The following is a 26,096-nucleotide window of genomic DNA, read 5'->3' on the forward strand; positions in this document are numbered from 1 at the left end:
ACTTGAAAACTGGTCCCATAATCAAAAATCTAAACACATGTTTAGATTCAGCATATCAAAGAACCCCAAATATTCAATTTTTGTTAAAATCAAACTAAGTTTAATTTTGGACCTTTTGGACCTTAATGTAGACCAATTCAAAAAACGGGACCAAAAATTAAAAATCCAAATACACGGTTAGATTTGGCATATCAAAGAACCCCAATAATTCAATTTTTGATGAAATCAAACAAAGTTTAATTTTGGGCCCTTTTGACCTCAATATGAACCAATTTGATAGCGGGCCCACAAATAAAAAATCTAAATACATGGTTAGATTCAGCATATCAAAGAACCCTATATATTCAATTTTTGTTGAAATCAAACAAAGTTTAATTTTGGACCCCAATTTGGACCAACTTGAAAACTGGGCCAAAAATCTAAAATCTAAATACATGTTTAGATTCAGCATATCAAAGAACCCCATATATTCAATTTTTGTTGAAATCAAACAAAGTTTAATTTTGGACCCTTTGGACCTTAATGTAGACCAATTTAAAAAACGGGACCCAAAATTAAAAATCTAAATACACGGTTAGATTTGGCATATCAAAGAACCCCAATAATTCAATTTTTGATGAAATCAAACAAAGTTTAATTTTGGACCCTTTTGACCTCAATATGAACCAATTTGATAGCGGGGTCCACAAATAAAAAATCTAAATACATGGTTAGATGCAGCATATCAAAGAACCCCATATATTCAATTTTTGTTGAAATCAAACAAAGTTTAATTTTGGACCCCAATTTGGACCAACTTGAAAACTGGGCCAAAAATCAAAAATCTAAATACATGTTTAGATTCAGCATATCAAAGAACCCCATATATTCAATTTTTGTTAAAATCAAACAAAGTTTAATTTTGGACCCTATGGACCTTAATGTAGACCAATTTGAAAACTGGACCCAAAATTAAAAATCTAAATACACGGTTAGATTCGGCATAACAAATAAATAAATGTGGTCAAAGATTTTACAAATCTAATGCGCCATACTGGTCTTCATTTATAAATATGCATTTCTTTAAACATAATTTATAAGCAGTGTAAGGGAAGTAACCAAAACGTTGTATTTGGATTACCTCCCTTACACTGTTTTAAATTATCTTAATTGTTCATTAACCATTACTTTATACATAATTTAAAAGCAGTGTAAGGGAGATAATTTCAATGATGTATTTGATTTATCTCCCTTACACTGCTTTAAATTATGTTTTGTACTAAAGTATTTGTCCATTAATGAGGACAACCTTGTTTTTCCCCCTTTTTTGCCCCTAATTCTTAAACAGTTTGAGCAATAACCCCCAAAGCAAATCCTAACCATCCCTTTGTGGTATGGAAACTTGTAGTATAATTTCAGAGAGATCCATACACCGTTCCACAGTTATTGTCTGGAATCTAGAAAATGCTTATTTTTGGCCCCTTTTTGGCCCCTAATTCCTTAACTGTTGGTACCATAACCCCCAAAATCAATCCCCACCTTCCTTTTGTGGTATTGAACCTTATGGTAAAATTTCATAGAGATCCATTCACTTAAACTAAAGTTAGAGTGCGAAAACTAATGCGTCTTCGGACGACGACAACGACGACGACGACGCCAACGTCATACCAATATACGACCACAAAAATTTTTTTGCGGTCGTATAAAAATGCAGTTTAATTAATGTCAATTTACACTTAATTAGAAATTATTTCTTTTTTCTATGTCAATTTAATAACAATAGAGTCCCAACTGATTTATCAACCTCACTCCACCATTACTAGGAACATTCTTATCATTGCTAATTGTCTAAGCCTATAACAGAGGTTGCACACTTCTCCCAGGAATGGACTTCTGGCTGATTATAAACATGAAGGGAAATTATCCTGTGTTGTCTCTAAAATGGTAGTACATTTTTTACTTTAACTTCAAATTAAACTATTTTTTCACCAAATCAACTGTGTTTCATGAATGTTTAGGCAATAAAGCTATGGGTAATCTGTGTCAATATATATTCTACCATAAGGCCAACTAAAATTAATTAGTAGATTTTCATCCAAATTTTTGAAAAAAATGGGGCGGGTGGGAGGATTTTATTTTTTAATTTTTATTTCCTCCGGAACCCTTTTGGGACGTGTTCTTCATATGCCAGTCTAATTAAAACCAGCCCCCACTTTCCATTTGCCTTTGTAGATATTGGGGGCTGGTTTCAATCAGACTGTTCATATGCAAGGGTAATATTAAGCTTATATCATGTATATATAAGGAATTCTACATAATTTTTCAAATTCTTAATAAAGATTTCGGATTGGCAACCACTGTTCTACATGTGATTGCCACTTTAGAAACCAATTTTTAGTAAATAGCAAAAAGGTGGAGAAATGTTCTCTTTTAGACTACCTACATCAAATTTATTTTGCTTTCTAAGTAGTACTTTGTAGTGCCCATTACAAGTATTATGAGTACAGAGTGAAATTAAAACTCAAACTATGTTGCAAATACTATGGTTTATGCTTTTAAGGTTCATGTGGACCCTTTGGCTACAATGGCTGCATTTTCACCTCAAAATTTACTCCGAGTACAGATAACCCTGTGTATCTGGAAAAGTTTTAAGACATAGCATTACATTGGCAGACTTTTTTGTACTCAATATATGGTCTTAGATCGCACAAGTTCGTACTTGTGTCAATTTCTTTATCCCAGTCATGTTTTTTATTGCAGCAATGTATTCCACGATTCTTGTGCTTTGGATATCATTCACAGTCCAAATTTCCTGACACAAAGTCATTGTATAAATAAAAAAATCCACAGGTTTCTAATCACTGACCGCGATTTGCGTTCTTGGACACCGCCTGTCACTCGTAACCCGAATATTTCATGCCCTTCTCGTAAGCAATCTCTTTTCTCGGAAGATAATGCTGTCATCATAGAGCAGCAGAATATTTCGACTTAATCATTTTGGTTAAATTACTCGAAGAAATACGAAAACCGAAATTTGGTACAGGAAGTTATGAACGAAACGAAATTATCGGTGGTTTCCGGTAACGGAAATGAACAAAATCCGGAAATCGAAAATTTTTAAAAATAAAAAAAATCGGGGCGGGACGATTTCAGAGGGGCGGGCGGGGATGAAAATCTATCAATTAATTTTAATTGGCCTAATATAGGTATAAGCAAAGCTTTGCTATTTAATTTGTATACAAAATACCTTTGTGTGTTGATTGGGCTTTTGAACTAGTACGGACACCTACAAATTCAGAACAAATATAAAATACTATATGTACCCCATGTACATATATGTATGCCATGTATGCCATTACAACAAAAGTCTACGAAAAACACAATCATCAAAATCATGTAAATCAGACATACAATGTAGAAGCCTTTCATAATAATTACTACTTGAAAAACTTAAGAATTAAGAAGATACATGACATGCATGACATGTCAAGTACATGTACATTGTAGATAAATAGACTTAGTTTTACAATGATAATTACCTTCTTCTTCTTGTGGTTGGTCAGTTTCTTCCGGTGGTGTAGTATAAATACCATACAAATTACTCATTTCTGGCTCTTCTGATACAGATCCTTCAAATAAATGATTGTACTTTCCACTTTCCCCTAATTCACCACTTGTAACTAAGTCAGATTTCACTTCTGTTAACACTTCATTTTGTTCGTCTCCTTGAACTAATTCAGTTTTCTTTTGAAAAGTTTTTTGTTCGCCCTGATCTACCTTCCCAGGAACCATAACCATGGGAAACTCACTATTCCACGGTGGGTCATATTTGTATTTAGCTGGTTTTCGTACGAAAGATTTGTTTACTTTGTTTGCCTTTATGTAGCCTTCTACTTCAGGGTCCTCAGTCACTGGTTTAGCCAAACAATATTGGTCTGAGTCTAATTTTAGAGGCTTTGCTAAACAGTAGGTACCACCTGTTTCCTCTTCAACTTTAAACTTTTTACTCAATTCTTTCACGCTTACTTTACTAGTTTGTTCTTTTGCACCAACCTGACCAAATGAATTTTTTTTACTTCTGACTGAATCTGACTGTTGCTTAACTAAGTCTGACTGTTCAGCAACATTAGTGTAATCTGGCTTCTTAACTACATTTGACTGTTCCGTAAGAAGTTTTGAATCTGACTGTTGTTTAATATAGTCTGACTGCTCAGTTTCATTAGCGTAATCTGACTGTTTAACTATATTTGACTGTTCAGGTGAATCTGACTGTTTGAGTGCTTCCTCTAAGTCCTCATCTGTAATCTTTAATTCTATTAAACCTTCCAAATCAGTTTCTTCTTTGACTGTCTCAACAGATGCTTCGAAGAAGTCCCTTTGTATATGATCACTGACAGTCACGCCTTCCACATTCCAGGGAGAATCAGGTTCAGTAGAGTCATCGGTCAAGTCTAGTGCTGAGGTTGTAGATATAGCATCATAGTAAATCCCACTTACAGTATCATCATCACTATCATCCTAAAAATAATCACATAAATTGACAATTATATAAAATTTTTATGAAAAGAATTTAAGCAAATGATTAAATATATATTTCTACATAAGCAAATAAAAATATCTCTTCTTTCAACACTTAGTGCTGTGACTTATATAAAATATACATTTATTTGTATTTCACCTGCTCATGAATATTCATCTTAACTTTAACATATACCCTTACCTATGGAATAATATTATATATATGAGTATTAATATAAAAAAGAAGTTTTTTCCAAACTTTTTTTAAGAAAGCTTTATCCTTTTTCAAAAAAGGTCCTATCTAAGTTCAAAATTAAAAGATGCAGAACTCAATGATTGTGGATCAGCATCAACCAATATTAAGTACTAAGAATTTAAGTCTAGTTTAGTTATCCGTCCTGGTTTCATATAACTCCATTCAGATTTGATGCAGATGTTTATATTTCAAACACTTTAAATTCTGGGTGAACTAAGATTTAAGTACAGAATAAACATGATAAATAGGATTTAAGTTATCCAGACTAATTAAAGAAATACAGAATTTGAAGTTATCCGTTTTAGATTGCATGAAGATATTCAAGTTTCAAAAACAAAAACTTTAATACATGTACAAATGTATCAGGATTAACAAAGAAAGTAAACAAAAATAAGTCCTAAATAGCCTTTTTAGATCAGTTCCTAGTCTTTTTGTTAAGGTTTTTGCTAAATAGTACCATTCTGATGAGTCAAGTCTGATTTTTATAGTTTGTTCTTAGATGTGCTGGTTCACCACTGTCCTATGTTGGGGAAGGGTTAATAGAATGCTCACAAACCTGTTTAAACCTGCAACATTCTTAATCATGTGCCTGCCCCAAATCATAATCCTGTAATTCAGTGGTTGCTGTCTGCCTGTTTGCATTTTATTTGTTGTTTTAAGCCTTTGGTTTTCTTTTTTAAATTGTTTCACAATTAGACATTCCAGGATCTTTTCTATATTTCTATATGTGGTATGTGTTCTACTCACTGTTGAAGGCTGTACAGGGCTCATGTTATTGTTTAGATCCTTTATCCTTTTTTTTCTGGTGGATCGTTGTCTCATTGGAGATTCAACCACAAATCCTTATCTTTATATAAATGAAGTACATGTATATAGTTGTTCAGTAAATTCTCAGATTTAAAACATCAACATACATGACATAAAACAGAATCTCATGAACTGCAAAGGGAGTCAGTTCAGGTTCTTTGACAGATGTCTATGTCACATGATATGAATTTATTGTTGATCAAAGCACAAAAATCATGCTATCTTCAGATTAAGGCAAAGCTAAATTATATAGCAACAAATGAATTGATTAGAAACATGGTTCTTTTTCTTAAAATAGCAAATACATTATCCTTCATGCAGAGTTAGCCTCACATTCAAAATATCATAAATATAATTACAATTTGAAAAAAAAACAAGATACAATGTAGATCTGTTTAAAAAAGCAGTTTCACATTCAGTGCAAGACATCCCCCCTCATCAATCATTATAAAGACTTTTTTTGAAAAAAAATCATCCAATGTAATGTAACCAATGAACCCCATTTAAGACTTTTCATGAAGTAAAAAGAAACAATACTTGACAAGTACAAGTACCTTCTAAAGTATATATTTGAACTAGGTATATATTTCAAGGAAGTATATATCTGAATGGATCGTTTTCATCGCACTAATTCATCTGTTATTGAAAAGAAAGGCACAATATAATTACCCATATAGGGTTTCAATGTGAACGTTGACCCAAGTTGCTAATGGCAGCTAATTTAAATTTCCAATCAACATCAAAGTAACACCATAATGTGTTAGGATCTGCAGAGAAATATATCTCGTAAAAGAGAGGCGAAAGATACCAAAGGGATATTCAAACTCACAAGTCGAAAAACTAACTGACAATACCATGGCAAATAAACTGCATCGCTGAGCGCAGCTGGATACGCCCGCAGAGGTCCAACCCTGAACAGTTGGGGCAAAAATGGACACAATATTCAAGCTTGATACAGGTCTGAATTTGGATTGTAATTAAATATTTGACATATTATAGGTTTCTGAATAAATGTAGTCAAAGAACTTGAAATTGGTTATATGAATTGAATTTATATTCAATTAAAGATTTCTTGCTGTTATGCAATACACTGTGCTGTTGTGCAATACTAAGTAAATCTGTTGTCAGACTATAAACAAACAATAACTTCTCAATGTTATATCAGAAATTAATAAAAAACTAAAGGGAGGTTATCTTAATAGATATAAATCAGTCATCAAAGTTTAATGAAAACTGCTCTAAGCACTTTAAGGATATTGTCCAAAAACTTAAAAATCAACCTTTTTTTTATGAATAAAATCTTATAACTCGGAAAAGTAAAATCTTAAATTTATAAAAATCAAAAGGGAGCTTACAACAATAGATATAAACAATTTACTAAAGTTTCATAAAAAATGCTGAAAGCATTTTTGAGTTATTGTCCGAAAACTGGAAAATCCCCCTTTTTGTAATGAATAAAACCCCATAAAAAGGAAATGTATAGTTTAAATTTTAAAAAATCAAAAGGGAGCTCATGTCAATAGAAATAAACAATTCACCAAAGTTTCTTGCAAATTGGTGAAATTGTTTTTGAGTTATTGTCCACAAACTGGAAAATCCCCCTTTTTTAAATGAATAAAACACCAAAACTCGGAAACGGTAAATCCGAAATTTAAAAAAACGGAAGGGTGCTCAGGTCAATAGATATAAACAATTCACCAAAGTTTCTTGCATATTATTTAAAGTGTTTTTGAGTTAATGTCCGACATGTTGACGACGGACAGACGGTCAACGGTATACCATAATACCGTGCACGGGCGTATAAAAACAAAAGACACCGAAAAGACAATTGGAACATATTTGTGGTCATCTGAGAGACCAATATTCCATAATGGTCAACCAACTTGTGATGGGGCCTCTTCAAAGGTGCGGGGCCTCGGTGGCCGAGTGGTCTAAGTAGTTACTACTGTAATCACTAGCCAGTCAACACTGAGGTTGTGAGTTCGAACCCCGCTCGTGCGGGTGCACTCGACTCCAATCTTTATTGACTAGGATTATCAGTTTTCCTATCGAAGGTCGGTGGTTTTCTCCGGGCGCTCCAGCTTCCTCCACCAATAAAAACTGGCCGCCACGAAATAGCCCAAAAGCGGTGCTTAAAAGTGGCGTTTAAACACCAAAAATCAAAAATCAAATCAAATCTTCAAAGGTGCCAAAAAGGTGCCTGGTAAATTTGGTTTTAATTTCAGTAGTTCTTGAGAAGAAGATCATTGAAAAGTCCCTTTTTGGCACCTTAAAGTTATACCTATTAGACTTTTCATCAGGACCAAAGTTACAACACCTGCTTAATTACTTATAAAGAAAATTTCTGCAAGATATATTTTCATTTCACTGCATCCTTTCTTAAAGAAAAACCTATCTAAGACTCAACTACAGGGTTGCATAGAATGTTTCTTAAACAGAGGATATAAGTCTACACTGAACATACATTTGAAAATATAAAATTGGAAAATGGGGGGGGACTCCATAAAGGAAGGTGCACAAATTCAACAGCTTTGCAAGCTTTCTATGAGTTCAAAATGATTTGGGATAAAATTAAATATAGTTTCCATATTTGGATTTATTTTTTGAATTTAATTGAATTAGTTCAGTAGTCTGGAAAAGTGGAAAAAAATCCTCAAGCAATTCCATAAAAGTAGGTGTACAACTTCAACATGTATATTATCTTTCTGTGAAGATTCAGGGATCTGGGAGAACAACTGAAGGAGTAGTTGATAACACAAATTAGATATCCACTTATCCTCAGGTTTCAATGTAGCTGTTATCTCTCTCTGTTGCCACATTGAATTTCAAATGTTTGTTAAAGAATCAACACCAAGAAACATGAGTTTGAAAGTATCTTGTACATCTCTGCCAAGTTTGGTTTCATTCTGTTCAATCTTTCTCAATAAGAATCATATTATGAAAATCTTAAGAATGACAGAAGATGGACACAAATGCAAGTAATAGCATAAGTTGATATTGGCCATTGTCTAAAGTGAGCCAAAGAGTTAATTCTTTATAAAATCTGGTATCAAAATAAAATAACTCAAATACAAAAAAAAGTTATCAGAAGTTAATCTTTTATACTGGAAAAATTACTAGATATAAATGGTAATACCAATGTATTTATTTCAATTTGGTTTCGTTTGCCTGTACAATTGCGTTTGTGCAATTAGATTAATAACTTATATATTTAGTCAAGTAAAGATAAAAAGATCATATTTAAGATTCAAAACATTCTTTCATGAATAGCATGTGTAAAATAACATCAATTAGACAACAAAACACACATATTAAATGGAAATAATTCACAACATAATCACCTTCTAAATACAATATACTGTTTACATGTACATGCATTGAACCTACCTTTTAACATTGTCTGCATGAAAAATAGGTCTCCATTAAAGTTAAACACTATTATATTTATTGCAGCATTAATGTATGAGTATTATTAATGGAAAACTTCAAAAATAGTTTAATAAGGCCAGTCAAATTTAATTCTTTGATGCAGGATATATATATATATACATGTATATACAAGTCTAAATTAAAAACAACGTTCAAACCTATGATTGCGTTGGATAAAAACTGCAATTTTTATATGTGTGCATGCAAAACAAATTTCTTGGAAGAGGGGTCTAAATACAGCTCAAACAACATTTTCCAAAAGACCAAATGAGTGAAAAAGTATATTTTATCAAAACGCATTTGACTAGCAGGTCGAACAACTGATGTTCTTAATATATAAATAGTGATTTCTCCCAACTGTTTTAACTATTTTAACATTTCTACCAGAACATGTAGATAAATTTATGCCATAAATGCATGTATGACTTTTGTCTATTATTGTTTATTTACTTTTGTCATGTCTATAATTGATCAATTACCCATAATACTTTTAAAAAGGTCTATTCAGTGAAAAAGGTTTGCTAAATTAGGTCATTATCATTTCACTATCATTAACGTTAAAAAAGAGGAGAGCTAATAAGATATTAAGATCAGCTCCTTGACCTGTATAGATTATTGCATGTACTGTTTTCTTAGTTACGTTAGTTACTTATATATAAAATTTACGATTTTTTTTGTTTGATTGCTGTTTCATTGAGGTAAAGACTTAAATCATTATCTCCTTTTATTCATATCAAACTGTGTAACAGTCTGAAAATTGTGAATATAAACTTTTTAACACAAACATCAATTCTAGACTCAACATCTGATATGAAAGTTTGAACCGAGGTAATGATTATTAGAGTTTTAAAGATCAATTTGGCCTTGATGCAGTACTTCACATTTAATGTGTTGATACACACAGGAAATATTAACTTTCTATTGTTAATAAATTGTACTCTATATATATATATGAAATACAAATTCCATATATGTATTTCACAATTCAAAAGGATACAACAGGAGAGGGGTGGACAGCTTTTGAGGGAGGTGGGAGGTGGGGGCAGGAGGTGGGAGAGAAAAAAGATTCTAAAAGTGGGAGGTGGGAGATAGGGGGACGGGAGGTGGGAGAAGGGTACCCCTGTCCACCCCCTCACAGGAGAACAGACATTGAAGCTTGTAAAACAAAATCTCTACTAAATACATACATTGTGCTATTAATTCTATTTCTTTCTGGGACATTAAATTTGTTGAAAATGACATGAGATTATTTTGTAAGGAAAAGGTTGAGTTTTTTTTTCATTCATACAGAACTCAGATGCAAAGATTCAGGTTCAGAAAACCAGTTACACAGAAAATATTGTTATGTTGTATATAGCATGCCAAACATTATGGTATAGGTATTTATTACATTGGTAGCATTGAATTACATTGATTTCCCAGTCAAATATAAACCGATAATTTCACATGTGAAATAAACGTGGTTATTTCACTCTCTGACGTCATACAACAATAGGCGTTGTCAAGATGTCGATAACGTCGGATCAAAACAAATTGTGAATGCGTAGAAAAAAGATATAGTTCCTTACATTTTCTACATTAATTTCATTAAAAAAAGCCATTTGCCAATGTAATAAAAAGAATAACTTATCAAAGAATTCAAATATCGAAAAATATTCAACTCGTGACCGAACAACACTGATAACTACGCGCATTCGTGAATTAATGTGTTGTTCGGTCACTCATTGAATATTTTTCTCTATTTGAATTCTTCGATTAGTTATTCTATAATTATTTTGTCCTGTTATAATAAAAATTACATTTATAACAACCATTAGGTAAGGGTGACCTTACTTTGACTACATACTTTGATCATGTTGATATACATGTAGACATGGACTTACTCAATGACTCTCACAGCTATGCAAGATAAGATGAAAGTAATGATACTTGTAATTCCAACTTGTTATACATGTCTTATTCTAACCCAGTCCATAAAACATACAATATAAGATGATAATTATGACTCATTAATTAATGAAAGTATGTAATGAGAATGTAGAGATTTTCATGATGAGATGACAAGAGCTTCGTGTCGTTCAGAACACTTGAATATACATGTGATATCCTCAAGCAAACATTTGTGTTAAATAGAAGCTTTACATAGTGTACAAGTTTAAATCATGAAATTGGGGAAATATCCATCCCTACAATATGATGCTGGCCAGTAATTTGAGTAACCATATATACATATTATGTAAGTCAATTCATTTCATGTTCTATGAAATTGACTAACTTATCAGATACACAGATTACTGGACTTATCTGCATAAGAAATCTTATAGAATTTTTTTTTTTTAATTGCACTAATAGCAGGGTAATCATCTTAAACAAAATTTCTTATTTCTGTAAAAACTTTTGTAAATTGTCTTTATCAGGCATCAATGCACTTCTTTGATATAAATATATGGTATTTTTATTTTCGAAATCAAGATATTATAAGATTATGTGCCAAAACTTGTAATTTTATTCTGAAAAGACGCTGAGAAGGTTTATATTGTAAATTTATAATAAATAAATAATTATGCTGTATAATTTTACCATTCATGTTTAATATTTATTAATGTACATATACATGTTGTTTTAGTTGTTATCGTCTTTCATAAATCTGTACAGATTGGCTTATGTATATACAAAATGTATCTTTTATAATTGTATTGTATTAATTTTATGCATAAGGTGAGATGTAAATAAAATATTGAATTGAATTGAATATATTAACTATATATATATATATAAAACTGTAATAAAAATTTAAAAAAAAGGTTAAATTTTATGGTATAGTTTTTTTGTAAGAAGACTGCCAGTTAATTTAGTCCTCGTCTTCTACATTTTGGCATCTACATTTATCAATCAAAATTTTGCTAATAATGGAAACTCTGTTTTCTATTTTTGACTTTCAGCTTACTACAAATGTGCTTTAAAATCTAGAAAACATATTAATTGTACATGTTATACTTTGTCTGATTTTTTACATGTTGTTTAATGTTACATGAAGACAAGTAAATCTTCAAATATTCTTCATCTAATTTACAAAGGAAACAATGATATGCATTTAAAAATATCAAATATCTTTTGTTGGGTTTCTGTCTCACTGAAATGTCCCCAATATCTCTTTTCATTTACGTTTATTAATTTTCAGCAGAAAAAACAACGATCTGAATGAACTGTATCATAATAAGAAAATTTGTATGTAGGACAGCATGCCCTGCCCGCACTATCCTATGTCCATGTTCAGTGAACTGTGAAACCGGGGTCAAAACTATAATTTGGCGTATAATTTTAATAGTTCATAATCAACATCTTGCACTAATTTTCAAGTTAATGTGACATCAACTTCCTGGTAAACTATCCTAACCAAAAACTTGAACCCGATACTGGATACCTGATAAACTAGAACTTTAACCTTAAAAATGAACTGGTTTCACACAATCACAATTCTATGCTCAGTAAACCAGGGGATCATGGGCAAAACTGTACACTAACAATTAGTTTAAAAAACTTATATATATATATGATACTTTTAAAAGTTCATATCATAATGAAAATGTGCACTAAGTGTCAAGTTGATGTGACCTCAACTTCCTGGTTAACTACATCAACTCACAATCTTGAACTTAATACCAGACAGACGAATGGAATAAAAGACCGAAGCAGAGAACAGAAAACATAGTCCTCCCTACTATGAGGGTTTGGATTAGGGTGGGGGGGTCTTCATTTCTGTACATTTTAGATTGTTTTTCTTTAATCTTCATGTGTGTTGGTCCATTATTCTCTATCAATCATTTCAATGTCTATTCTGTTAACCCCATCCACACCCTCTACTATTGCAGGAATGGCATAATCAATATAGTCTGTTAAATATTATGACTACTTGAATTATGTATAACAGGAAGTAAGTAGTCATCCTTGATCTGCAACATTTACTATGTTAATTAGCACTTTGTACAATTGTGTACCTGTGGAAATGCATTTAATGATATTTTGTACATCTATATTCCTTTAACTTTTAGTTCAAATTAACATTGCCTTAAGGATTTTTATATTTTTTTCTTATTCAGTTTCTATATCAATATAAAAATAAAATGCTCCGCAGGGCGCAGCTTGATACGACCGCAGAGGTCGAACCCTGAACAGTTGGGGGAAGTATGGACACAACATTCAAGCTTGATACAGCTTTGGATTTGGATTGTGATTAAATATTTGACACAGCATAGGTTTCTAACACAGATTGAATGTGGTCTAAGAACTTAAAAATTTTAAATTGGACATTCACCTATTATGGTCCAATATCCAAAATCTAAATACATGGTTAGATTCAGCATATCAAAGAACCCCATGAATTCAATTTTTGATGAAATCAAACAAAGTTTAATTTTGGACCCTTTTGACCTCAATGTGGACAAAGTTGATAACGGGGCCCAAAAATCAAAAATCTAAATACATGGTTAGATTCAGCATATCAAAGAACCCCATATATTCAATTTTTGTTGAAATCAAACAAAGTTTAATTTTGGACCCCGATTTGGACCAACTTGAAAACTGGGCCCATAATCAAAAATCTAAATACATGTTTAGATTCAGCATATCAAAGAACCCTAAGAATTCAATTTTGTTAAAATCAAACTAAGTTTAATTTTGGACCCTTTGGACCTTAATGTAGACCAATTTGAAAACGGAACCAAAAATTAAGAATCTAAATACACGGTTAGATTCGGCATATCAAAGAACCCCAATAATTCAATTTTTGATGAAATCAAACAAAGTTTAATTTTGGACCCTTTTGACCTCAATGTGGACAAAGTTGATAACGGGGCCCAAAAATCAAAAATCTAAATACATGGTTAGATTCAGCATATCAAAGAACCCCATATATTCAATTTTTGTTGAAATCAAACAAAGTTTAATTTTGGACCCCGATTTGGACCAACTTGAAAACTGGGCCCATAATCAAAAATCTAAATACATGTTTAGATTCAGCATATCAAAGAACCCTAAGAATTCAATTTTTGTTTAAATCAAACTAAGTTTAATTTTGGACCCTTTGGACCTTAATGTAGACCAATTTGAAAACGGAACCAAAATTTAAGAATCTAAATACACAGTTAGATTCGGCATATCAAAGAACCCCAATAATTCATTTTTTGATGAAATCAAACAAAGTTTAATTTTGGACCCTTTGGACCTCAATGTGGACCAATTTAAAAACGGGGCCCAAAATCCAAAAACTAAATACACGGTTAGATTCAGCATATTAAAGAACCCCATGAAATCAAGAATAAAACCCCATTGAAATTGATCAAGAAATAAGCAATTTATAGGAAGTATCTTCTTTTGCACAATCCTGTGCTATTAAATATTTCTTGCTATTGCGCAATACTGTACAATTGACAATTTCTTGCTATTGCGCAATATTGTGCTATTGGATATTTCTTGCTATTGCGCAATACTGTGCAATTGAAGATTTCTTGCTATTGCGCAATACTGTGCAATTGAAGATTTCTTGCTATTGTGCAATACTGTGCAATTGAAAATTTCTTGCTATTGCACAATACTTATTATATAATAATTTACACATCCTGTTTGGTGTGTATCTCCTACCATATCATTATTATTTGATTTTAAATATAAATCAGAAATAACCAACTTAAAATGGAAAATTTTAAAAGAAACAAAAAGGAAAAAAAGAAAAAAAGGAAAAAAAAATAAATCCCCCCCCAAAATTTTTTGAACCCCCATTATGATTCATCACCCCCAAACTCAATCCCAGCCTTCCCTTTGTGGTATGGTACCTTGCAGTACAATTTCAGAGAGATCCATACACTTGAACACAAGTTATTGTCTGGAAACTAGAAAAAAATGTGTTTTTTGGCCCCTTTTTGGCCCCAAATTCCTAAACGTTTAGGGCAATTACCCCCAAACTCAAACCCAGCTTTCCCTTTGTGATATGGAACCTTGTAGTACAATTTCAGAAAGATCCATACACTTACACACAAGTTATTGTCATGAAACTAGAAAAATGCTTGTTTTTTGCCCCTTTTTTGGCCCCTAATTCCTAAAATTTGGAGGCAATTACCCCCAAAATCAATCCCAGCATTCCTTTAGTGATATGGAACCTTGTGGTACAATGTCAGAGAGATCCATACACTAACACACAAGTTATGTCTGGAAGTTACAAAAATGCTTATTTTTGGCCCCTTTTTGGCCCCTAATTCCTTTACTGTTATTACCATAACCCCCAAAATCAATCCCAACCTTCCTTTTGTGGTATTGAACCTTGTGGTAAAATTTCATAAAGATCCATTCACTTAAACTAAAGTTAGAGTGCGAAAACCAATGTGTCTTCGGACGACGCCGGACGACGACGACGACGACGACGACGACGCCGGACGACGACGACGCCAACGTCATACCAATATACGACCACAAAAATTTTTTTGCGGTCGTATAATGAGGAGAGGAGATGTTGTATGATTGCCAATAAAACAATTATTCACTATCCACCCTATTCACCAGAGTTCAAATGATGTGGATATTTAAGCATAATATATAGGTCATTGTAAGGCCTTCAACAATGAGAAAAACCCATACTGTATAGTCAGCTATAAAAGTTCCCAACATGAAAAAGGTGAAACAATTTCTATATCACTCAATAATTCTTAAATTTTATTGGTGATAAAAAGATTGAACTTGAAAATATCAATACTTTTTGTAGTTGGTATCTTGAAATTGATTGATTGCTTAATGTCAAGTGGCAAATATTTCATGCAAATTCAGGAACATGATATCAGGCCAGGGGAAATTAAACCTCAAGTTTACAATCATTTTTTGTTCAATAAGACTGACCAGAAATAGTGATCCATAACTGTCATAAAAATTAAAAATTGCCAAAAATTCTTACATATTGAAACCAAATTACTCTTATTTCAGTTCAGTTCAAAATTCAATACTGGCTTGACCTCTGCATGCTCTGAATGAACAGAGATACATATATTTGTTTATATAGATCTACAAGTTAAATAAGCAAAATCAAAATCTGTATCAAAATTTCCTTGGAATCACCTTCTAACAAAATCTACGTATTAAAAAAAAATTGTTAAAACCTTTAAAAAAAGGAATCTTACAAGATCACAGTATACTAGAAACATCTAAAAAATTGAAGAGTTAATTAATTTGCTCAAAATTAACTTGTTTCCATTGATGACACTAGACCAGTTTTTTTTGGAAATAAACATGATAAATAGAGCAGTTAATTTTGAAGAATGATTTTTTTTTTATTTCTTCTAAAGAGAAATTTGATTTTCAGCATGTGAACTTGTAATAAAGTTTCATTCGAATTGCATTAACTGAACATGCAAAATAAAAACATTGATCATACATGATTTATATGCATATCTTACCTGCATTTTACCATCAGACTCTGTCGCCATATTCAATAAGGTGTAGCCTCACACATCTGTAATTAAATGATAATATCAAATTTTACATAAGTAGGATTATATTGATGTTTCACCTTTCCTGATTAAAAGCAATTTGGTGTTAACAGTTAAGCATAAGTGTAATCATGGTAATACATCCATCATGATTTAACCCAAATACACTGAACTTATTATTTCATACTGATAATGACCAATGTCTTTGCTTCTCTTCAGTTAGGGCAATGATTTCCATCCATTTTCACAATTGACAATGACTGATCATGAGCAGCACAGGAGAGAATAAGTCTATGCAAACTATACATACCTTTTAATATTCAGGAATGAGTACATGCAAGTTTACAGAAAAAAAATTGAAGATTTTAATTCATTTGTATTTGAAATTTTGTTATGGAAATACATTCTACCAGATATAACATAATGTCTTTTTTTTAAATCAGACAATTTGTTTGGCTTGAGTTTAAGAATAACACTTAAAGAGACAAGTATTAACTTGAAATATAGTCTGAACTGATTGTATGAAATAAGATTTGCATGTACTAAAATATCCAAAATTATTAAACTGTTGAGAAGAGTGATTGGAAGAAACAAACATTGTGTAAGAGGGATGTCAGGGATTTAAATGTAACACCCCCAGCATGCCCAGTACTCCTAGTAGATATATCTCTAAATTATTCAAATCATTGTGTACAGCTTCACTAACTCTACACAAAGGTTGTATAGTTGTAAAGTTTGCTAGAGAAGAATATTTGAAGACAGATCAGTTCAAGCAATTATTTTGTACGGTTGCCTATAATTTGTGGATAGTTGTCTCATTGGCAATCATACCACATCTCCTAATTTTTATATGTATGTAAGTACTAACTCTAGAACTGACTTAACTAAATTTCAAAGCAAAAGGCCAAATGACATGTTAGAGGGATAACAGTCAAAAAGCATACAATGTAAATCTAGATATACTATTATACTTATACACCTTATAATAAATACAGTCAGATATCATAATTTTGCACTAATTTTCCCCTCAAACAAAACTGTTCAAATACATGTTAGAAAAAAAATATGTACATATAAAAAACTAACTCTTAATTGTCAAATAATTATAAAAACTATCTCCAGATTGCACAGACATAATATTTCTTTTTGATTGATCTTAAAAGAAATGGCACTCTCACCTTAGGGAGTCAAATAACCAAAATTGAGGATTGAGGCAGCTGGGCTTAAACATCACAATTTACCATGTTTACTGTGTTCATGATGTTTAAAAAAGATTGTATTTTTTTACAATGTTTTGTGTCTGTTAAAACTGCAATGATATGCATCAATGGAAAACACATATAAATATGTTGTCTTTGCTGTAGAATAAGAGTTTCATATGTTGTAACATCTAAAGTAAAAGACAAACTATCAACACATTTTATTCTAATACATGTATGCCTGATTTAAATCTATCTTTCAAAGAAATTGCATTGAATTTCGATGATGTTAGATTATGTCATTTGTGGGATAGTTGAACTTGAGCATAACATATATGTCAGTACAGATATACTTTGAGCAAAGGGATGAATATCTTCATTAGGATAATTTCCAACTCACGTCTTAGACAAATCTGATATTAAATTAGTATATATCTACAGGTAGGCTTACATAATGTCCAAAGAGTCAAGATGAATCCTTATAAAATGTTAAGTGGGCATAATGACCTTGTAAGGTCAAGGATGCAGGGATCCAGTTTGCCCATAAAAGATCTACAAATGTAATTGATGTCAGAAATCAGAATACAGTAAACAAATTCTGGTAATGAAAATGATATGAACCAAGCATATTGATTTATTAATGGTTTCCTATTGGCTTGTATATAGGTTGTGGGACCACTAAAAGTAAAAGAAGGCCATTATTTTGATTGCTTAAATGATGCCTCTTACAGAGTTTGGATAAAAAAAAATAATAATGAGCGGTAGGTCTTTTCACCACCGCACACCACCGAACACACCTAAATATATTGTTTTCATCTTTATTTATATATTTGACTTACCTTCTGAACGAGGATGAATATGTTTAGACATATATATACACAAATTAATAAGAAATGATAACAAGAGAACCAAAAAGAACAGTCTTGCAGGGCTTTTGTCAGAAAGGTACACTTTAAAGTCTAACTTTTTTTTAAATATAATTATTGTGATAATTTCACATTAAATAAAATGTTTTAACTTATTTGAACGATTTATTTCTAATAACTGAAAAGTAAAGACCATAAGATAATATACAATGAAATACAGACAATGTAAATCCGGAAAAAATATTGCTGGATCCGGAAGCGTTTTTTTTTAATTTTGATTCTCAACTTTAACATCACTAATGCACAGTTAAATGTGAAAAACATGAAAATAGGATCAAATTTTACGTAATTTAATCGATTTCATTGTTTTATTGCGTAACATTACTGTTTTTCTTAAGGGTTAGTTGTCTTTTTGGGTGTTCGGTGGTGTGTGGTGGTATTCGGTGGTGAAAAAACCGACCCAATAATGAGTGTAATGTCTCAATCTAGGGCTCCCTTAAAGCTTTTATCCTCAACTTTAGAAGTAATTTTGGGGGTATACACACATGAGTTCGAACCAATCATAATCGTTTTGATTACTAATGAGCAAATAAGAACACGTTATGCCAGTTGCTTGGCACATATCTCCTTCCCCAAAATATCTATAAACTGGTAGTGGTAGAATCTTCAGTATACTATTGGACAGAGTTCATTTCTATAATTTCTATAATGGGATTCTGGGGGTCAGAGCTGTCTACGGAAAAGGGATTAGGCATAACATGTCAGTCTCTGGTCTATTCCTTGTGTAAATGTCAAAGAATAAGTCATGCATGATATACCGGTCCGAATTTTTGTATCTAACCCTCATACGTGAAATGTTATATTGTTTTCTTTACCTGTCAAAAATAAAAGTAAAACGGAAGTCACAGGAGCAGCAAATGGAACTTTGTAAACGTTGATCTGATTGGTTCAGAAAACCTGCAATAAGTTTTTGAAGCGGGTCTTTTGAAATATATATTACTGCTTCAAAAATGTAGAGATCTAGTTTCTTACAATACTTCTTATTCAAGGTGATAGGACGTGCCGCAGCTTGAATATACAAAATCACGGTATGTGAATATAGGTGTGACTCAGGTGTGGAAAACTATCAGAAATAAAAAGGTCAATAAAGTTCCATTACTGAGGGGCCTGAGGGGGGGGGGGGGGGGTCTCATCACGATTCACGAGTTGATTTTTTTGTCAATCACGATTCACAAAAAATAAATTTCCATGATCACGGATCACGAAAATATAAAAAAAAAAAATCTGTGGAAAAACGGATCACGATAGCGAAAATGCGCCGATCACGAAGAACGAAAATAACCCATCAGGCCCCTCATTACTTGTTATGTGAAAACTGGGACTATTATACTAGTATAATAGTCCCAGATGAAAAGCCCTGTAATTTTTTTCACAGCCGTAGGTAAACATTCCATAAGCCAGTGGCAGATCCAGAACTTTTTATAAGGGGGAGGGGGCACTGACTGACCTAAGAGGGGCCGCTCCAGTCATGCTTCAGTGATTCCCTAAATAATCAACCAACTTATTCCCACAAAAGGGGACCGGGCCCCCAGGACCCCCTGGGTCCGCCTTTGTAAGCGGAATCTGAGCCTCAGATCTGAGCCCCAATCAAAGGTGATAGTTCTCCATTTTGCCGGAAAATATGGGAAAAGGCAAGGATTTGTATAACGACTCATTATACAAATCCTTGGAAAAGGTTACATTTTTACCCACGCAATATAAAATCTAAATTATATGAAAAGGATGGGGTAACAAGCTAGACGTGACCCCAGTGACACCCCTGTCAATTAAGTATTGAAGTGGCTCATGATAGGCGCTGCTGGAATGTTGCTACACACATGCACTTGTCTCAGAAAAAAAATTTCCTATATACCTTAATATATAGTATATGTTATATTAAGGTATATAGGAATATTTTTTTTTCTGAGACAAGTGCCTGTGTTGCTACATCATGAAAGCCGAATTAGAAAGCTGTTCAAAATCCTATCTGTTGTTGTAAACGTTTTGTTTAGATAAACCCACGGTGGGGGGGGTATTTCGATACTTTTTTGGAAGGGGTGTGCCATTTTTGCCTAAAAAAACGTACCCATTTTTAATATAACATTCCGACTGAAATTCGGTACCTATAGTTATATAAATATTTAAGTAAGGATGACCTATTCTTATATACAATATTTAAAATATGACCCATGCTTATATAAGCACTAAATATAATATATCATCACTCATAACTCGTAAATATACAGCTACCCTTAAGTTTTTATATATGAATTGACAGCGTGTTTGGTGCACATATATTTTAATATAATAATTGACCATTAATAAATGTAAGATTCTCAATAGCATATTTATATATCATATGATATGTAGATCATACCCCAAATCAACATACAGTTATCAAACACATAAATGCATCTTAATATAGGATGTCATTAAAAAGGAGGGTCATTTTTATATAAAACCTCGCAAAATTATGACCCATATTTTTGGCACATCCCCGTATACCAATTAATAGGAAGTAACCCCTCCCTCCGTGGATAAAATTCACTTCATTTGAACTTTGGTGGATAGTTGTCTCATTGGCAATCGTACCACACCTCCTTATTTTTATACTCATTGTCAATTTCTATATGTATAAGTCAATATTTGAGGCAAACTTAATCGTATGTGTTGTATCCTTTATTTCCAGTTCGATAGGATAGACGAGTTAATTCAACATAGTTACCAAACTTTAAAGTATTCAGCGAGAGACATCATCAAGATAGCTGGCCGGGGTGTTTAAATGTTCGACGACAGATTTTTCTTAGACTTCTGTAAAAGACTTTTGGGTCAATATTCTTTCAAATTTCTATATATCTAAAAATACATCGAAATTAACGAAATCACAGATATTATATAGGGGAAAATTAATTTAATCACGGGTCTTAATTTGTTGAAAAGTAAAAATAAATTGTACTATCAAATTCGATATAATTATCTGCCCTTGATTTTAAAATGATTATTTCTGAAAATTCTAAATACGCTTAAAAATACTTAATGTTTTGATAGTTTATTCCTTATAACATATCAATATAAAAATAAGGAGATGTGGTATGATGGCCAATGAGACAACTATCCACCAAAGTTCAAATGAAGTGGATGTAAGCAATTATAGGCAACCGTACGGCCTTCAACAATGAGAAAAACCCAAGTTTTATATGTTTCTGTTGTTTATTGAATGATACTTGGTAAGACGTTTTTACTATAAGCGATGCTCAGAAAAAGACACCCGATCAAAGTATTTTAAACTTACTCGAATTATGCCTTGCATTTTGTTTTCGTTCCATCATATCATCGGGTGCCAATATAAACTAAGTTTGGAAAGAGTATGAGAAGCTTCCCTCATACAATAAATACAATGAACTGTATTGATTGACATTGGACAATAGAGAAACAATAGATATATCTGCACTACAACACAGGTTCTTGGGGGAATGTATCCCCTTTGTCTGAATATTATTTTTTATGTATTTTAATTTGTAGTAAATATTCTTAAATATTTTTTTCTTATTTTCACTATTCTTGCTCTTATCCGTACAATTTTACAACAGCAGTTTATATATGATGTCCTATAAGAAAATAAGAATAGAGGAGTATCATATTGCAACATAAACGGGTTTAATATATATGAACGGATTATCCGTTCATAATTTGTCTCATGGGATTGTATCTCAGCCGTTTAACGTTACTGGTAGAGAGCATATGATCTGTGCTTTCGATCCAGGTTTTCGGAAACTAAATGACAGTCCTCAGAACCAAACAAATACCAAAGTATCCACGAATGATCTGTAGCAAAACTGTCCGATGTAATCAAAAAGTTGTTGCATACTTTAATTGTGAAGGATGGTATCATTGCATTCAAATCGTATGAATACGAACACCCGTAATATACACTTCATTATCAAAACCAAAATCAAGAGTATGTTGAACCAGTGGTCTATAATTACCGTCATTAATAATTATGTTGTTCGTACGATTTGCACAATTTTAGAAATGTTTATTTTAACCCTTTAACGAATCGCTTTGACACGCTAACAGATACTACATCATCGTTCAGTTGTGACAATATTGGCGATCCTCTTGTAAAATCTTCATCAAAAAGCAAAATACCACCACAGCAAGTCGACAACTCGCTTAACTATATTTTGAAGATACTTATCATAAACTTCCAGAGAACAAGATCCAAAAAGTCTTCTGGATCTTGTTGAGACAATTAATCTTATTTTCACATACAAGGTTTGTGAAACTTGGGTAAGTGTTACATCATAAGAGTTATGTCACCTGATTACATAACATACGTGAAAAACCGATCAGAAGGATATATGGAGGAGTGCTGGTTGCTGTAAAAAAACCTCCAGACACGAGTTTCTTCTACAAAAGACTCATCAGTAACGCTCGATTCAAAACAATTAAAAAGGCGCATTGATAAGCAGTGGAGTAGGCAATGAGACAAACAGTGAATTAACAGCAGTACAGCTAGAAGGAGATGGCAAATCGTCACTTATCATTGATTCCTTTCAACGTCAGCCAAACTGGCACATTAAGCATATCGCCACATTAAGCAACGACAATGCATACACTCATGAAAAGTTTAAGTCATCAACAATATGGATTACAGGAGATGAAAACGTATCGGATAAAGACTGGAAAACGGTCGGTTTACTGAGTAATAACTATATATAAACAAGATAGCAAAACAATTTATCAACCTCAATTAAGCCTGTTGACTCAGTCAAGTTATTAACTCCATGACGAGAGAAGAAACAGCACTTGAAATATTCCTCATTAACAGACTGTCATTACCTTACAGAGTCACCTCTATCAAATGCTTAAGCGACTACGATTTCGTACCATGCCTATACAACTTAGTAGTTTACCAATGTTTAAATCGTGTAAATGGATTAAAAAAGACAAATCAAGGTAACAAACAAAAACTGATGGAAACGCAAGAACTCCAAAAGGAGTGAGACCGGTGCGTCGACTGGGTAGGCGTCTCCTGCTATGCATCACCCATTATGCGAATTCCCACACAGTCAAAATGTCACAATCGGTAATAGGACATACTCGGCTAAATTACAGATCGGAAGACTCGGCTAAATTACAGATCGGAAGACTATTGGCATCATCGCCAAAACAAGTCGCTAGTGATTTGAGACACCAACATCGTATCGGTCAACCAATTTTGGATGGTGACCTCAAAACGTATGTAGTGCCGAGTTCGGTAATTCTTCTTTATAACTCTGTTGGAGCAGCAACTCTCCATTCAAGTCAAAATGTATAAAAAGTAAAAAAAATATAGGTCAAAGTACGGCCTTCAACACGGAGCCTTGTCTCATACCGAACAGCAAGCTATAAAGGGCACCAAAATGACTAGTGTAAAACAATTCAAACAGGAAAACCAACGGTCTAATCTATATAAAAAACGAGAAACACTTATGAACCACACCAACAAACGACAACCACTGAACAACTGGAGTCGATTTCACAAAAGTCTTCTGGATCTTGTTGAGACAATTAATCTTATTTTCACATACAAGGTTTGTGAAACTTGGGTAAGTGTTACATCATAAGAGTTATGTCACCTGATTACATAACATACGTGAAAAACCGATCAGAAGGATATATGGAGGAGTGCTGGTTGCTGTAAAAAAACCTCCAGACACGAGTTTCTTCTACAAAAGACTCATCAGTAACGCTCGATTCAAAACAATTAAAAAGGCGCATTGATAAGCAGTGGAGTAGGCAATGAGACTAAAAAGTATTTTTTTTTTGGCGTTGTTCATTTGTCACAATTATTGTTCTCCCAACCATCCAGTGATGTTAGGTCTTTCTTCAAAAGATCGATCTTTGGCTTAATTTGTAACGTTCGAAAGAGATGACAGGAGTCTGCAACTAACTTAGTTTCCGAGACTACAGACTCTACAGTGATCGCTCGGCTTATTTTGTATCGTTAGAAAGAGATGACTGTAGTTGGTTTTCGAGCGGATTACATGGATTTGCATGCGTAGAGACAGATCCTTCTAATACAATGCTTTGCTTTCTGCTCTCATTAATAGAGCGAATCAAACTGTTGGTTTTATGGTTGACACCATTGTATTCTAGCTTGTGTAATAGGTGATGGGGGCGTGCGACACTTTGCTTTTGCATAATCAAAAAGGGTGACGTCGACATGTGAGACGTTGCACACAGTAGTGCTACCAGGCAGCGTTACAACAAGTTCCAAATAGGTTAATAATGAAGAGGATCTTTACGTTGTAATCAGAGAGTACAGGGACTGCATAGAGACAACTACCCTCCAGGCGAGATTATGCCCTTTTCCTTTGCTGGGAATGTTATTTAGGTTCTACTTTGTCAATACTGGACTGGAATTATTCATTGATCATTTCAGCTTTGCTCTTGTTTTAACGCTGTAGAAATTCCAATTTCTTCTTAAACGGTGCTACTTCTTTCTATTTTTGTCTTTAATTTGCTTTTGGTGTAGGACTATTTTTTTTAGATGTTTTTATAATTGGTGCTGACTTCCGTCAGGGTTTCGTTAGCTTGTCTGACTAACCATTATTTTTTAAAGACTCATTGTCTATCCATATCTCTTTTTTTTTCTGGCCTGCTAGTGTGCTTTTTGTTTCTGATTTTTTTCATATTATTCATGGATGGGTGTGTCTTCTTTGAGTAATTTTTGTCGGTACTCTTTTGTCTATGATATTTTGTATAGTTTTTAAAATGCTTTCTACATAGATTCATCATTTCTGTCAATGATTTTTTTAAAGTTAATGAGTTGAAAAGGGACTGCATTTTATTTTTTCGTGCTTAGATGTTCTTGGCCAACTTCTCAATATATCAAAAAATCTAAATAAAGGCTCATGCAGTTATTTAAGGAATGACTGTAATATTTTTTCTGTCTATGAAGAAATAACATCAAAAATGTGGTGCACACTGAATAACTCGCGTAGCGGGTTATTTAAAAGTTCCTTATAATTTAATTCTAAATTCCATTTTTAAGGAGTAAATTTTGAAAACAACGTTGATGACGTCACGGTCACATGACAAAACTATGTCTATGAGCTGATAGACAAAACACTTTCAGCCAATCAGAAGACGTGTTACATCCAAAATTAAATTATTTACAAATAATTTTGTTTAACTGATACGGTGGATATACCACCGTACGGAGTCGAATAAAAATCTTACCGGCAAGGACGCCCCGGCACACATGTTCTCCCACACCACTGACTCAATGTAATCTTTGACTCTCGAAAGTTACACCGTAAACATCTTCAGGTTTATCCAGCTGACTTACTACATTTACTTACCTCGTTTGAATAAGGTTATAACTTAAATAAGTACGTGTAGAGTTTTCTGTCGTATGATTCTTTAATTGACGTATATTTTTTAGAACATTGATGCCGATAATTAAATAAATGTCCAACAACAATGTTAATTAACTAATTGAGTGTCACTGGTGAGTCTCGTGTAGACGAAACGCGCGCCGCGT

The 26,096-nt window shown here is 32.8% G+C and overlaps 1 protein-coding gene across 2 annotated transcripts in view; it reads right to left on the reverse strand.

The window, feature by feature from the left end:
• Positions 1-19,432, reverse strand: part of LOC127720143 (rho guanine nucleotide exchange factor 10-like) — a 68,814-nt gene extending 49,382 nt beyond the window's left edge. The window contains exons 1-4 of one of the 2 annotated variants that reach the window (XM_052226605.1): positions 19,402-19,432; positions 16,429-16,484; positions 3,519-4,497; positions 3,227-3,265 (exon numbers count right to left, since the gene is read on the reverse strand). In XM_052226605.1, the coding sequence (XP_052082565.1) occupies positions 3,227-3,265; positions 3,519-4,497; positions 16,429-16,458 (1,048 nt within the window). In that variant the 5' untranslated portion in view covers positions 16,459-16,484; positions 19,402-19,432. The remainder of the gene's footprint in view (positions 1-3,226; positions 3,266-3,518; positions 4,498-16,428; positions 16,485-19,401) is intronic. The other variant, XM_052226606.1, reaches the window with a different exon arrangement.
• Between the last annotated feature and the right edge of the window lie 6,664 nt (positions 19,433-26,096).

This window comes from Mytilus californianus, unplaced genomic scaffold (genome assembly GCF_021869535.1).
Source record: "Mytilus californianus isolate M0D057914Y unplaced genomic scaffold, xbMytCali1.0.p SCAF_11, whole genome shotgun sequence".
NCBI lineage: Eukaryota > Metazoa > Mollusca > Bivalvia > Mytilida > Mytilidae > Mytilus > Mytilus californianus.